Source organism: Salvelinus alpinus, chromosome 21 (genome assembly GCF_045679555.1).
Source record: "Salvelinus alpinus chromosome 21, SLU_Salpinus.1, whole genome shotgun sequence".
Taxonomy (NCBI): Eukaryota; Metazoa; Chordata; class Actinopteri; order Salmoniformes; family Salmonidae; genus Salvelinus; species Salvelinus alpinus.
Genome location: NC_092106.1, coordinates 22,131,714 through 22,147,423, shown reverse-complemented (window position 1 = coordinate 22,147,423; position 15,710 = coordinate 22,131,714). Strand labels below are relative to the sequence as shown.

At 41.7% G+C, this 15,710-nt stretch overlaps 1 protein-coding gene across 2 annotated transcripts in view; it reads right to left on the bottom strand.

Annotated features, from left to right (window-relative positions):
• LOC139548047 (membrane-associated phosphatidylinositol transfer protein 3-like) overlaps positions 1-15,225 on the bottom strand; it is a 146,737-nt gene extending 131,512 nt beyond the window's left edge. The window contains exon 1 of one of the 2 annotated variants that reach the window (XM_071357356.1): positions 14,749-15,225. In XM_071357356.1, coding sequence (XP_071213457.1) covers positions 14,749-14,773 — 25 coding nt within the window. In that variant the 5' untranslated portion in view covers positions 14,774-15,225. The remainder of the gene's footprint in view (positions 1-14,748) is intronic. The other variant, XM_071357355.1, reaches the window with a different exon arrangement.
• Between the last annotated feature and the right edge of the window lie 485 nt (positions 15,226-15,710).

Sequence of the window (15,710 nt, the reverse complement as noted above, 5' to 3'; positions counted from 1 at the left end):
GCACATCCAATGTACACTACCATTCAAAAGTTTGGGTTCACTTAGAAATGTCCTTGTTTTTGAAAGAAAAGCAAATTTTTTGTCCATTAAAATAACATGAAATTGATCAGAAATACATTGTATACATTGTTTATGTTGTAAATGACTACTGTAGCTGGAAACGGATGATTTTTAATGGAATATCCACATAGGCGTACAGAGGCCCATTATCAGCAACCATCACTCCTGTGTTCCAATGGCACGTTGTGTTAGCTAATCCAAGTTGATCATTTAAAAGGCTAACTAATTATTAGAAAACCATTTTGCAATTATGTTAGCACAGCTGAAAACTGTTGTCCTGATTAAAGAAGCAATCAGCCTTCTTTAGACTAGTTGAGAATCTGGAGCATCAGCATTTGTGGGTTCGATTATAGGCTCAAAAGGGCCAGAAACAAATAACTTTCTTCTGAAACTCGTCAGTCTATTCTTGTTCTGAGAAATGAAGGCTATTCCATGCGAGAAATTTCCAAGAAACTGAAGATCTCGTACAATGCTGTGTACTACTCCCTTCACAGAACAGCGCAAACTGGCTCTAACCAGAATAGAAATAGGAGTGGGAGGCCCCGGTGCACAACTGAGCAAGAGGACAAGTACATTAGAGTGTCTAGTTTGAGAAACAGACGCCTCACAAGTCCTCAACTGGCATCTTCATTAAATAGTACCCATAAAACACCAGTCCCAACGTCAACAGTGAAGAGGCGACTCTGGGATGCTGGCCTTCTAGGCAGAGTTCCTCTGTCCAGCGTCTGTGTTATTTTGCCCTTCTTAATCTTTATTTTTATTGGCCAGTCTGAGATATGGCTTTTTCTTTGCAACTCTGCCTAGAATGCCAGCATCCCGGAGTCGCCTCTTCACTGTTGACGTTGAGACTGGTATTTTGCGGGTACTATTTAATGAAGCTGCCAGTTGAGGACTTGTGAGGCGTCTGTATGAAAAAGAATTGCCATTTAAACAGGATCTGGAGCATGCTAAAATCAAGCTGCAACAAGAGCGGCTAGAGTTGGTTAGGGAAGGAAAGCTCTAAGGAGAGAGTTTGCTCTGGGAAGGTGACCCAGATTTACCTAGGGGTCGCTCCTCTCTCGGTCATGCCCCGGACTCATTTGATATTGTTGGAAACTTATGGTTGTTGCCTAAATTTAATGAGAAGGACCCTGAGACGTTCTTTTCGTTGGAGCTTGTTGCTGACAGGCTGTCTCGTGTGCCCTATTCCTGAATGTCTACATGACTGACCGTTGTTTATTTTGTTTGGTATTGTCCTGTTCTGTCGCTCCTGTCTGTTCCCCTCTGGTCTTGTTTTCTTCTTTCCTCTTAACGGTAGCTTCCAGTGCGCAAAGGTTGCTGAGGTCTGGGGAGGACGAGGTTGGCTGGGGAACACGTACCCCCTAATGGATTTGGGACGCAGGCTGGGTAATTTGGGATGCAGTGCAGGGTCATTTGGGACGCAGACTGGGTCATTTGGGATGCAGGGCAGTGTCACTTGGGACGCAGAATGGGTCATTGGGATGCAGAGCAGGGTCATTTGGGACGCAGAATGGGTCATTGGGATGCAGAGCAGGGTCATTTTGGATGCAGAATGGGTCATTGGGATGCAGTGCAGGGTCATTTGGGACGCAACCTGTGTCATTTGGGATGCAGTGCAGGGTCATTTGGGATGCAGGCTGGGTCATTTGGGATGCAGACTGGGTCATTTGGGATGCAGTGCAGGGTCATTTGGGATGCAGTGCAGGGTCATTTGGGATGCAGAGCAGGGTCATTTGGGATGCAGGCTGGGTCATTTGGGATGCAGACTGGGTCATTTGGGATGCAGAGCAGGGTCATTTGGGATGCAGAGCAGGGTCATTTGGGATGCAGGCTGGGTCATTTGGGATGCAGGCTGGGTCATTTGGGATGCAGGCTGGGTCATTTGGGATGCAGAGCAGGGTCATTTGGGACGCAGAATGGGTCATTGGGATGCAGTGCAGGGTCATTTGGGATGCAGACAGTGTCATTTGGGACACAGATCAGTATTATTTGTTGTTTGTGTGATTGGTGTGGTGTTCCGGGATCCTTGTTGGTTCCCGGTTTATGGACCAGAAATCCAACATGGATGGATAACCTAAGATGTTTCACTGTTTTCCTCTGAGGACGCACATCAAGAATGACAGGGAGGAGAAATTGCTCAAGTAGTTTTTAAACAAAAGAAATAGCCAAAAGAGTGGCATTATTGAGTTTAAGTAGGCGATGAAGTAATCAAAAAGGCTTAACAGCCATCTTAAAGCACTCTAAACATATTCCCTTATCGATAAGTAACCACCAGAATCTGTGGTCAATATTGAAGTCATTTTGAAGATATTTAAGAGAGACTAATATGGGAGTGATAAAAACCCTTCCTCTAAAATATCTCCCTCTCTCCCTACCTCTCCCTCTCTCCCTCTCGCCCACCCGGCCGCCAGCCAGCCAGCCAGCCAGTCAGCTAACTAGCCAGCTTCTGGCTCCTGGTTAGGTAAATAGGCAGCACTCGCCAACCCAGTGCACCCTCATGACAAACGGCCATTCAATTCTAATTAACACTACTTTGCATGCTTGAATAAATAAGTGAGGTCAGGGGCTGAATGCATTATCACACGCCTGTGAAGGGCTTGGCAGCACTGCCGAATAGAGGCCAAACCTAAGATTTCACTTATGACACATAAGATTGTAACATTAGATGATACTCGTCAGTTATTGGAAAATGACAAATGTCTTCATGGCTCAAATATTCCATGGACAATAGGGCTATTTGAGGGCTTACATGAGGTTGCAAAAGATACATAAATAATACATGGAAACAATAATCAAAACTGTTCGCTGCTCTGGCACCCCAATGGTGGAACAAACTCCCTCACGACGCCAGGTCAGCGGAGTCAATCACCACCTTCCGGAGACACCTGAAACCCCACCTCTTTAAGGAATACCTAGGATAGGATAAAGTAATCCTTCTAACCCCCCCCCCTTAAAAGAGTTAGATGCACTATTGTAAAGTGGTTGTTCCACTGGATATCATAAGGTGAATGCACCAATTTGTAAGTCGCTCTGGATAAGAGCGTCTGCTAAATGACTTAAATGTAATGTAAATGTAATAATTGTGAAAACTTATCAAAAAGGTAACACAAACTGAAATGTGTTTGGCATTGTAATTTGTCGGTAGAAAGTCAGCCAGGCATATCTATAATTTATCTGGCAAAAATGAATGTAGTGACTGAATTAGCAAACATGAGGGGTTGTGAAACTAACTGAGCTCTCCCTCTGAGGAATGAGAAAGAGCGAGAGAGAGAAAGGCCTACAGCAGCACCTAGATCTTCTGCACAGATTCTGTCAGACAGTAAATTTCAGTAAGACAAAAATAATGGTATTCCAAAAAAGGTCCAGTTGCCAGGACCATGAATACAAATTACATCTAGACACCGTTGCCCTAGAGCACACAAAAAACTATACATACCTCGGCCTAAACATCAGCGCTACAGGTAATTTCCACAAAGCTGTGAACAAGCTGAGAGACAAGGCAAGAAGGACCTTCTATGCCATCAAAAGGAACATAAAATTTGACATACCAATTAGGATCTGGCTTAAAAATACTTGAATCAGTTATAGAACCCATTGCCCTTTATGGTTGTGAGTTCTGGGGTCCGCTCACCAACCAAGAATTCACAAAATGGGACAAACACCAAATTAAGATTCTCCATGCAGAATTCTGCAAAAATATCCTCAGTGAGCAATGTAAAACACCAAATAATGCATGCAGAGCAGAATTAGGCCAACACCCGCTAATGATCAAAAACCAGAAAAGAGAGGTTAAATTCTACAACCACCTAAAAGGAAGTGATTTCCAAACCTTGGATAACAAAGCCATCACCTACAGAGAAATGAACCTGGAGATGAGTCCCCTAAGCAAGCTGGTCCTGGTCCAGGACAGCAACACAATTAGACCCAACCAAATCATGAGAAAACAAAAAGATAATTAGAATGTACAATAAAACTGAGCAAACTAGAATGCTATTTGGCCCTAAACAGAGAGTCCACAGTGGCAGAATACCTGACCACTGTGACTGACCCAAAATTAAGGAAATCTTTGACTCAGTGAGCATAGCCTTGCTGTTGAGAAAGGCCACCGAAGGAAGACCTGGCTCTCAAGAGAAGACAGGCTATGAGTTGAAAACTGAGCTGCACTTCCTAACCTCCTACCAAATGTATGACCATATTAGAGACACATATTTCCCTCAGATTACACAGACCCACAAAGAATTCGAAAACAAATCCAATTTTGATAAACTCCCATATCTACTGGGTAAAATACCACAGTGTACAATCACAGCAGCAAGATGTGTGACCTGTCGCCACAAGAAAAGGGTAACCAGTGAAGAACAAACATCATTGTAAATACAACCCATATTTATATATTTTTATTTTCCCTTTTGTACTTTAACTATTTGCACATCATTACAACACTGTATATAGACATAATATGACATTTGAAATGTCTTTATTCTTTTGGAACTTTTGTGAGTGTAATATTTAATGTTATTTTTTTATTGTTTCTATTTCACTTGCTTAGGCAATGTAAACATATGTTTCCCATGAAAATAAACCCCTTAAATTGAAATTGAGAATTGAGAGAGAGAGAGTGAGTGTGTATCTGCTGTCTGTCACTGCCTCCTCTCATACAGGGCTATTTTTAGCTCTGTGCTGAATCCCGATCATTGTGCAAATTAGGAAGGACACAATCATTTGGGCAGAAACTGAAAAACCCGATTGGAGTTGGCCAATTTGAGACTAATTCAAGTTACATGTTACAGCAACTGCACATAAATAAATAATCTATACTCAGTGAGGACATGATTCCAGCTCCAGGAATTAAGATAATTACAATACAAATATTTTTATAACATCAATTGATCAGCTGCAAGAGGTGCGCCGGCAATAGCCGACAACACCAAAAGCTTGCCTAATGTTGATGGTCATAAGCACAGCAGTGCAGGGTCATTTAATAGTCATTTACTTTCCTTGCGTCTTAGTTTCAAACGTAGTCCAAACTTAAAAGAAAGAATAACGAGGCTGCATTTTCTTCCTTGTTTCAGTTACCTATCAGCCAGTCAGGTGGCAGCTGGTAGCTGTTTGAGAAACTGAAAACAGAGGGATCTCATTAATATCATTCAGCCCATCACACAGCAAAGCTGCCAGAGAAGAATTACAAAAACTATCTACATACATTTATTAAACCGCAATCATTGGTCTTGAGTATTATTCTACAGCAGTCAATTTTGAACTTATCAACAAGCAGAGTTCATTATGTTTAGTATGCTTGAAAATAAATGAAGGAACGAAACTCAGACCATTACAGGTACAATGCCAGCCGAAGCCATTAATGCAGAAAACAATGTTGTCTAGGGAATGTGTTTGTCTGGGTTATTGATTGCACTGCTTACTTTTTCAAATGAATTCTGAGGACAAAGCTGCTTGTCTGCTCAACCCTCATACTGTATCTGTGATAATCACCATCTCTCCTCTTTAACTTTCACTTTAATAGTGAAATGGTTATTCTGAGTAGTGTTACAAACAGGAATCACAGATGACAAGGACTGTCTGTTGTCTCTGTGCTTATTTGTCTGCAGACTGACAAAAGCCTTTGAGATCCAGACATAATAATCAAATGAAAATGTAAACAATTCAACAGTGACCAGTTCAATTTACAATATCACTTTTGAAATACAATAGATTTCGCCTATCAAAGAAAATTCCACCAAAAATGCATGCAGAGCACACAAAGAGATTGGTACAAAGCTCTCCCTTGCCCTCCATTTGGCAAATCTGACCATAATTCTATCCTCCTGATTCCTGCTTACAAGCAAAAACTAAAGTAGGAAGCACCAGTGACTCTGTGAATAAAAAAGTGGTCAGATGAAGCAGATTCTAAGCTGCAGGACTGTTTTGCTAGCACAGACTGAAATATGTTCTGGGATTCTTCCGATGGCATTGAGGTGTACACCACATCAGTCACTGGCTTCATCAATAAGTGCATCGGTGACGTCGTCCCCACAGTGACTGTACGTACATACCCCAACCAGAAGCTATGGATTACAGGCAACATCCACACTGAGCTAAAGGGTAGAGCTGCCGCTTTCAAGGAGCAGGACTATAACCCAGAAGCTTATAAGAAATCCCGCTATGGCCTCCAACGAACCATCAAACAGGCAAAGCATCAATACAGGTCTAAGATCGAATCGTACTACACCGGTTCCGACACTCGTCGGATGTGGCAGGGCTTGAAAACTATTACAGACTACAAAGGGAAGCACAGCCGAGAGCTGCCCAGTGACACAAGCCTACCAGACGAGCTAAATTACTTCTATGTTCGCTTCGAGGCAAGTAACACTGAAACATGCATGAGAGCATCAGCTGTTCTGGACGACTGTGTGATCACGCTCTCCGCAGCCGATGTGAGTAAGACCTTTAAACAGGTGTGAGTAAGACCTTTTCAACATTCACAAGGTCGCAGGGCCAGACGGATTACCAGGACGTGTACTGCGAGCATGCGCGGACCAACTGGCAAGTGTCTTCACTGAAATTTTCAGCCTCTCCCTGTCTGAGTCTGTAATCCCAACATGTTTCAAGCAGACCACCATAGTGCCTGTGACCAAGAACACTAAGGTAACCTGCCTAAATGACTACCGACCCGTAGCACTCACGTCTGTAGCCATGAAGTGCTTTGAAAGGCTGGTTATGGCTCACATCAACAACATTATCCCAGAAACCCTAAACCCACTCCAATTTGCATACCGCCCCAACAGATCCACAGATAATGCAATCTCTATTGCACTCCACACTGCCCTTTCACACCTGGACAAAAGGAACACCTATGTGAGAATGCTATTCATAGACTACAGCGTTCAACACCATAATGCCCTCAAAGCCCATCACTAAGCTAAGGACCCTGGGACTGAACACCTCCCTCTGCAAATGGATCCTGGATTTCCTGACGAGCCGCCCCCAGGTGGTAAGGGTAGGTAACAACACATCCGCCACGCTGATCCTCAACACGGGGGGCCCTCAGGGGTGCGCGCTCAGTCCCCTCCTGTACTCCCTGTTCACTCATGACTGCACGACCAGGCACGACTCCAACACCAATATTAAGTTTGATGATGACACAACAGTGGTAGGCCCGATCACCGACAACGACAAGACAGCCTATAGGGAGGAGGTCAGAGACCTGACCGTGTGGTGCAAGGACAACAACCTCTCCCTCAACGTGATCAAGACAAAGGAGATGATTGTGGAGAAGAGGACCGAGTGGAAAAGAGGACCAAGCACGCCCCCATTCTCATCGACGGAGCTGAGGTGGAGCAGGTTGAGAGCTTCAAGTTCCTTGGCATCCACATCACCAACAAACTAACATGGCAAGCGGTACCGAAGCTCCATGTCTAGGTCCAAGAGGCTTCTAAACAGCTTCTACACCCAAGCCATAAGACTCCTGAACATCGAATCAAATGGCTACCCAGACTATTTACACGCCCCCCCCACACCTTTTTTTACACTACTGCTACTCTCTGTTATTATCTATTCAGTCACTTTAATAACTCTACCTACTCTGTACCGGTACCCCCTATATATAGCTTCACTATTGTTATTTTACTGCTGCTATTTTATTATTTCTTACTTTTATTTCTAACTTTTTTTTTGGTATTTTTCTTAAACTGCATTGTTGGTTAAGGGCTTGTGAGTAAGCATTCACTGTGAAGTCTACACCTGTTGTATTGGGCACATGTGACAAATAACATCTGATTTTTTTTGAAAAACTATCTTTAGGTATTAGTTTAATTTGCCCATTGTTGATATTGTCTTAAAAAATGTTGCATGTGAGCAATCAAGATTTGAAGATATATGACTTTCAAAATACAGAAATACAGCAAAATGCATCATACCGGCTGTATTGATATATTTTGAAAGTTATATACAGTTGAAGTCGGAAGTTTACATACACCTTAGCCAAATACAATTAAACTCAGTTTTTCCCAATTCCTGACATTTAATCCAAGTAAAAATTCCCTGTCTTAGGTCAGTTAGGATAACAACTTTATTTTAAGAATGTGAAATGTTAGAATAATAGTAGAGAGAATGATTTATTTCAGCTTTTATTTATTTCATCACATTCCCAGTGGGTCAGAAGATTACATACACTCAATTAGTATTTGATAGCATTGCCTTTAAATTGCTTAACTTGGTTCAAACATTTCGGGTAGCCTTCCACAAGCTTCCCACAACAAGTTGTGCGAATTTTGGCCGATTCCTCCTGACAGAGCTGGTGTAACTGAGTCAGGTTTGTAGGCCTCCTTGCTCGCACACGCTTTTTCAGTTCTGCCCACAAATTTTCTATGGGATTGAGGACAGGGCTTTGTGATGGCCACTCCAATACCTTGACATTGTTGTCCTCAAGCCATTTTTCCACAACTTTGGAAGTATGCTTGGGGTCATTGTCCATTTGGAAGACCCATTTGCGACCAAGCTTTAACTTCCTGACTGATGTCTTGAGATGTTGCTTCAATATATCCACATAATTTTCTTTCCTCATGATGCTATCTATTTTGTGAAGTGCACCAGTCCCTCCTGCAGCAAAGCACCCACACAACATGATGCTGCTGGTCTTCTTCGGGCTTGCAGGCCTCCCCCTTTCTCCTCCAAACATAACGATGGTCATGATGGCCAAACAGTTCTATTTTTGTTTCATCAGACCAGAGGACATTTCTCCAAAAAGTACGATCTTTGTCCCCAAGTGCAGTTGCAAACCGTAGTCTGGCTTTTTTATGGCGGTTTTAGAGCAGTGGCTTCTTCCTTGCTGAGCGGCCTTTCAGGTTATGTCGATATAGGACTCGTTTTACTGTGGATATAGATACTTTTGTACCTGTTTCCTCCAGCATCTTCACAAGGTCCTTTGCTGTTGTTCTGGGATTGATTTGCACTTTTAGCACTAAGTACGTTCATCTCTAGAAGACAGAACGTGTCTCCTTCCTGAGCGGTATGACGGCTGCGTGGTCCCATGGTGTTTATACTTGCATACTATTGTTTGTACAGATGAACGTGGTACCTTCAGGCGTTTGGAAATTGCTCCCAAAAATGAACCAGACTTGTGGAGGTCTACACATTTTTTTCTGAGGTCTTGGCTGATTTCTTTGGATTTTCCCATGATGTCAAGCAAAGAGGCACTGAGTTTGAAGGTAGGCCTTGAAATACATCCACAGGTACACCTCCAATTGACTCAAATTATGTCAATTAGCCTATCAGAAGCTTCTAAAGCCATGACATCATTTTCTGGAGTTTTCCAAGCTGTTTAAAGGCACAGTCAACTTAGTGTATGTAAACGTCTGACCCACTGGAATTGTGATACAGTGAATTATAAAATGAAATAATCTGCCTGTAAACAATTGTTGGAAAAATGACTTGTGTCATGCACAAAGTAGATGTCCTAACCAACCTGCCAAAACTATAGTTTGTTAACAAGAAATTTGTGGAGTGGTTGAAAAACTAGTTTTAATGACTCCAACCTAAGTGTATGTAAACTTCCGACTTTTTAATTTTATTTTACCTTTATTTAACTAGGCAAGTCAGTTAAGAACAAATTGTTATTTTCAAAGATCAGCCTAGGATCAGTGGGTTAACTGCCTTGTTTAGGGGCAGAACGACAGATTTTTACCTTGTCAGCTCGGAGATTCAATCTTGTAACCTTTCGGTTTCTAGTCCAACGCTCTAACCACTAGGCTACCTGCCGACTTCAACTGTATCTTGAAAACTTGATTGCTGACATACACAACATTTGTATTAAAGTAGTCAAAGTTTTAGTGTTTGGTCTCATATTCCTAGCACGCAACAATTCCAGCATGTTGATGACTCTACAAACATGTTGGATACATTTGCTGTTTGTATTGGTTGTGTTTCAGATTATTCTGTAACCAAACAAAATGAATGGTAAATTATATATTGTGACATTTTGGAGTCACTTTTATTGTAAATAAGAATAGAATATGTTTCTAAACACTACGACATTAATGTGGCTGCTACTATAATTACAGAGAGTCCTGAATGAATCGTGGATAATGATGAGTGAGAAAGTTACAGACGGACAAATATCATACCCCCCAAAAAATGCTTGGGGGTTTGATTTCAAATCCAAAATGCTGGAGTACAGAGCCAAAAAAAACAACTAAAAAGACACTGTACATGCCTGAAGTCTACTTCTGTTTCCAACCTAAGGTTTTGATCAAGTAGAAATTGAAGAGTGAAAGACCGCATGTCACCCCTAAACACCTGATGTTCTTCACTTCAATGAGGAGATCATGTTTTTAGGAGAAGCTGAAACAGAAATACTGTATCATCATGTTCCAAGTACATATGATATGGCATGTTTGGTAGAGCCTCTGCTAAAATCAAAACGGATGTTCCCATCTCCTCTTATCAAAAATGCAATTTCCTTACTCCAGCTGCTTTTTGGTAATGAAATACTTTCTATAGAGAAAAGAGGAACAGGGTATGTGGCAGAATCCTTAGAGACAAACTAAAAAAAGCTACAGATCCACTCAGAGCAGATCTCAAATAATGATGAAGCAGATAAGAAGAACGTGTGTAATTATAAGAAAGATTACAATAAAGTCTATATCTAGGCCAAGTTGTTCTCCTGTAAAGACAGTAAAAGGAGAAAAAATGTCCTATCTACAAACCACAATGACACAGAGATTACACACTACAGTCAAAGGTGCAACAATATTGAAAGAAAACAGATCATGGAGATATGGAAGTAGGAACAGTAACCCTTATACATATTGCAGTTTGCCATCAATCTTGTACCAGTGTGTTCAAGCATTGCAGGGTTCAAATGATCTTCATGAGCAGAACAGCGACCATGGCTGGAATGATGGCTGTGGCCATAGATTTGCCATTAGCTCAGCGAGGGATAATCACTCACATCATATTGTGACTATTATGACAAACTGAAAAAAGGACTGCAGTTACAGCTACTTACAATTCAATTAGTCTGTTAGTTTCAAGGAAATCTATTGTCGATTATAAACTGGGGAGCAATGCTTTCCTCTCAATCATATTACAGCATATCATGAATAATCTGCACTGCACAACTGGTGACAGAGTGAAAAGCTTCCTGCTACAATGTACTGAGGACTCTATTAACCCTCTAAGAACAAGTTTCCCACTGGCAACAAACGTCATTTCAACGTCTAGTTTTGATTTAATTTTGGTTGTGTTGTCAACCAGTCAATTAAACACAAAATCAACAAAACATGTCATTGGATTTAGGTTAAAAGTTGTGTGAAAAAAAACTAAATTCCATTACGTTGATGGCTTGTTGCACATTCAATCAGTTTTCCACGTTGATGCAACAACATCACATAGATTTTTCGTTGTTGAAATGACGTGGCAACAACGTCGAATCAATACGTTTTTGCCCAGTGGGTCATGAGCTCTTGAAATAATCTATCTGTCTGTCTCTCTCTATGTCTGTCTCTCTATCTGTCTCTCTCCCTTCTGTTGCATCTCTCTTTACTCATTGAATCAACTGCTAATTGAGCTGAATCAGTAAATTAGCAGACGCAATTGCGACATGGCTGGCATGTGATCTGGATAGGTTTCTACTATACAGAGCTGAGCTCCCTCTCCTAACACCTGGGCTGGTTCAAAACATACTGCCACTGTGTGTCCCAAATGGCACCCTATTATTTTGGTCAGAGCCCTGGTCAAAGGTAGTGCACTATAAAGGGAATAGAGAGTCATTTGGGACACACCCACTGTATTTCAGTCAGCAGCCAGTGGTATAAGCGCATGTTACTCTAGCAAAATGTTTTATTCAAGTGCATTGGGTAGTCTCCCTACATGTTTTGTTGTTGTTGGTATTTATAGGATAACATCACATAGCTGTTGTGTACTTATTGTACCCGCCAGGTAGGACATTAGCCTCCCTCCTGTAAGGCAGGTGGTGAGGGAGATTCTTAAAATTGTATTGTTTTCATTATAAAACTAATTTCAGTTTTATAGTTTTTAAATTACATTATTGGAAAGCCTGGTAAAAAAGTAACCTCATCCTCAGGCTCAAATGCGAGAGAGAGCCGGCTGGGTGAACGAGACTAAGTGGTAAGACCATAACTTGGCCTTATTTTATGCAATTTAATTATGTCTCTGGTGTTCAGTTCCTGAGATTATGGTCCAATCATCAGCCAACCAGCAGTGACTGTATAAGACAAATTAGACTAACCTCAATAACTTATGTGACCTTGACTTCATGGTTTTAATTACCTCCATAACAAATTATTGCACCCTATAACAAAATCATCATTGTTGGGCACTGCGAAAAGAGACATTGGGCACCACCAAGAGTCATGCATAATTTGAATACTGCTTGACTGACTGAAACTGGATAATAACGGCCTACAATGGGTATTTTATTATCATTCAGCTCACAAATATGACCAATTTACGTCACGTCTCCAGAGTCGAGTCAAGGTTAAATATATAATGGAACAGTCATGAAATATTAAATCAATTCAAAAAGCATAGCTAACGCCATTAGAGAAAGCGTTATGATGAATACAAAACTAGGATGGGTCTGACTGGGTCACTCTAAAGAAAACTCACCAGTTGCTCATCAATCTTTTATCACTCTACTTTCAGGAAAGTTGGACAAAATCAGACAGGGTCTACATCCCAAATGGCACCCTATATTCCTTACATAGTGTACTACTTTTGACCAGATCCCCAGTGGCCCTGGTCAAACGTAGTGCACTATTTAGGGAATTGGGTGCCTTTTGTGACACACACCCATGCTGTCCAAAGCCCATTGCTTCATGTGTTGTTGTTGAGGAAGTCACTATAGCACTGGAAAGCACACAATCTGTCATGCGATCGTTATCTAATTAAATTCATTAGACCAAAGATGGGCCCAAGTATTTCACACATAGTCATGTTTTCAAGACACTTTATTGTGTATACCTCAAAAACATTCATTCAACAGCAACATTTACTTAGGATTCCACCATCTCAATCACCTTCCATTGCCCCTTGCCACCTTCTTCCTCACCTACCATAAGACTTATCAAGGTCTTATGGAAGGTGATTTAGAAGGTGGAATACTGAATTTCATTATAAAGGTGAACCAAATGTAGTCTACACTGAACTTTTCATATTTCATTAAATCAAATCAAATGTATTTATATAGCCCTTTGTACATCAGCTGATATCTCAAAGTGCTGTACAGAAACCCACCCTAAAACCCCAAACAGCAAGCAATGCAGGTGTAGAAGCACGGTGGCTAGGAAAAACTCCCTAGAAAGGCCAAAACCTAGGAAGAAACCTAGAGAGGAACCAGGCTATGAGGGCTGGCCAGGCCTCTTCTGGCTGTGCCGGGTGGAGATTATAACAGAACATGGCCAAGATGTTCAAATGTTCATAAATGACCAGCATGGTCAAATAATAATAATCACAGTAGTGATTAAATGCACTGAATCATGAAGAATAGACTATCAATTTCCATAATCAACAGAACACATCTCCCTGGGGAATGCTATATAGTGGCCTTGATACACTGTATTCATTTCAATTGTATCAATGTGTGCATTGGTGTTTTAGTAAGCAGGGGTGGACTGGCCATCTGGCAGGGTCGATGCCAGGGTCGATGTCTGGTCCCAGTCCGCCCCTGTCAGTAAGTTATTGAACCCCATGGTGATCAACTGGATATCAATCAGGTATAATGAAACTGCAGTTAAAACAGTTATAACACCTTCATTACAACATTAATTTAACTGTATCACCTGCATGTTAGCGTTTTTCATAATTAATCTTGTTCTGGAGGCAGCTCTGCAGTGGTCAGCTGGCACAACCATAAAGTCATAGAATCTAATTTTAAACATAACCCTAACCACAATGCTAACACTAACGCCTAACCTTAAAATAAGCCCAAAAGGCAATTTTTTAGTTTTCATACATTTTTACAATATAGCCCATTTTGACTTTGCAGCTGGCCTATCTAAGAGGAACTCGCTCAGTTCTGCCTCCAGGACAAGACTAATGACAATAAACGTCGACCTGCGTATCAACTCGTGTGTCGTTTTACTTCTGGAAAGTCCAGTTTTACTTTTATAATACACAAATTCATACGGTTAAATATTTGTGTCGACAACAATAGTCAAACTAATAGCCTACTAATAATAGCCTATCCACTAACAATGTAATTTTCCTTGAATGCGTGCTTGTCAACAAAGATTGATGAGCGTTTGAGTCTCTCAGGAACTAAAAAGGGTTTACCCAAATAATTTAATATGCTCAATATATGTGATTAACGAGGCCCAAATCTAAGTTTGGCGCGCGCTTTTTCCCGTCGTTAATGGTCAGGATGACCGTATCACACCTTAAATTTGTCAAAATAATTTACAATAAACGTACTCAGACAACATCGACAAAACACGTCACACCGTTTGACAAACATCTCAGAGGACACGGGTTGCTTTTTATTCGGATAGACTACTGAACGGTAACATCACGCATTCCAACAGATTGGCAAGAGCCAGCGGGCTATTGCGCGCATGCATCGTTTTACATGATTTAGGTTGAGACGTTGACTTATGCGACCTGATAACCTCATAAGCTTTGACACCGGAGGAGACATGGTAGGCTATATACAAAATATTGAACCGAGCACCTTACCTTTCCCTCTCGTTTCCTTCGCCATCCCAACCTCTATGTCTCTACCAAGGTAGGTGCGGAGTCACCGGGGTGTAATTTTGTCAGATAGTTTTAACCGAGTGGGCGCTCCCTCCCTCGTCTCCGCACCTTGACGCCAGCCAGGCAGAAGATAGGTAGCCCTGAGGCAGTGAGGATGCGCTTTTTCTCTCGTCTTGAATTCTGCAGCTGGGATCCTCTGGCTCATCAGTGACAAGACCCACATCCAGTGGATCTGCCTCTTGTACTGAACACACTTTCAGTTTTTGTATCTGTGCAGACTTTGCTACTGCCCTCCCCCCCACTACCGTCACATCAGTAGAACTGTTTCAAGGACCAGTGTTAGACTGCCTCCAGTGGCTCGCTGGTGTGCCACCCAAGGGCGTCCGTTGTATGAATTGGCTCTGCCGCCTGCAGTTGGGATTCCAATAAGATAAATTAGTCGACAGTGACACATTGATGCAAACTGAATTGCATGGGATGCATTTCTAACCATTGACGTGAGGTCTAGTTGGCGTGAGGTCTAGAAATAAATATAGCCCAATTGGAAAACGACACATCTACAAAATCGCACTCCTGCCTATTCAATTAGGTAGTTACAACTGTTATGATTGTAGAGTAAAATAATAAAGATAAGATAACCTATAAGCCTATAAACAACAGACTGAGGTTAATGTTTCAGTATGTTGAACCATAAGTATGCTGCACGCAGCAGACATGACAAATAGCTTGACAAAGGCTCTTTATTGACCTAAAAGACATGATGATGATAATGACTGTCTCCAAGCCACAGATGGGGGCCTAAAGGGCAAGGACCGAGTCTCACCTTGTCATCACGCTAGCTTCATTTCCTGCAGCCTTGGCTCCTCCACAATGTTAGGTCAGTGACCCAGCTATAAAACATACTGGAACCAGAGTTCAACAGCATAGCATCACAGCACATTCCT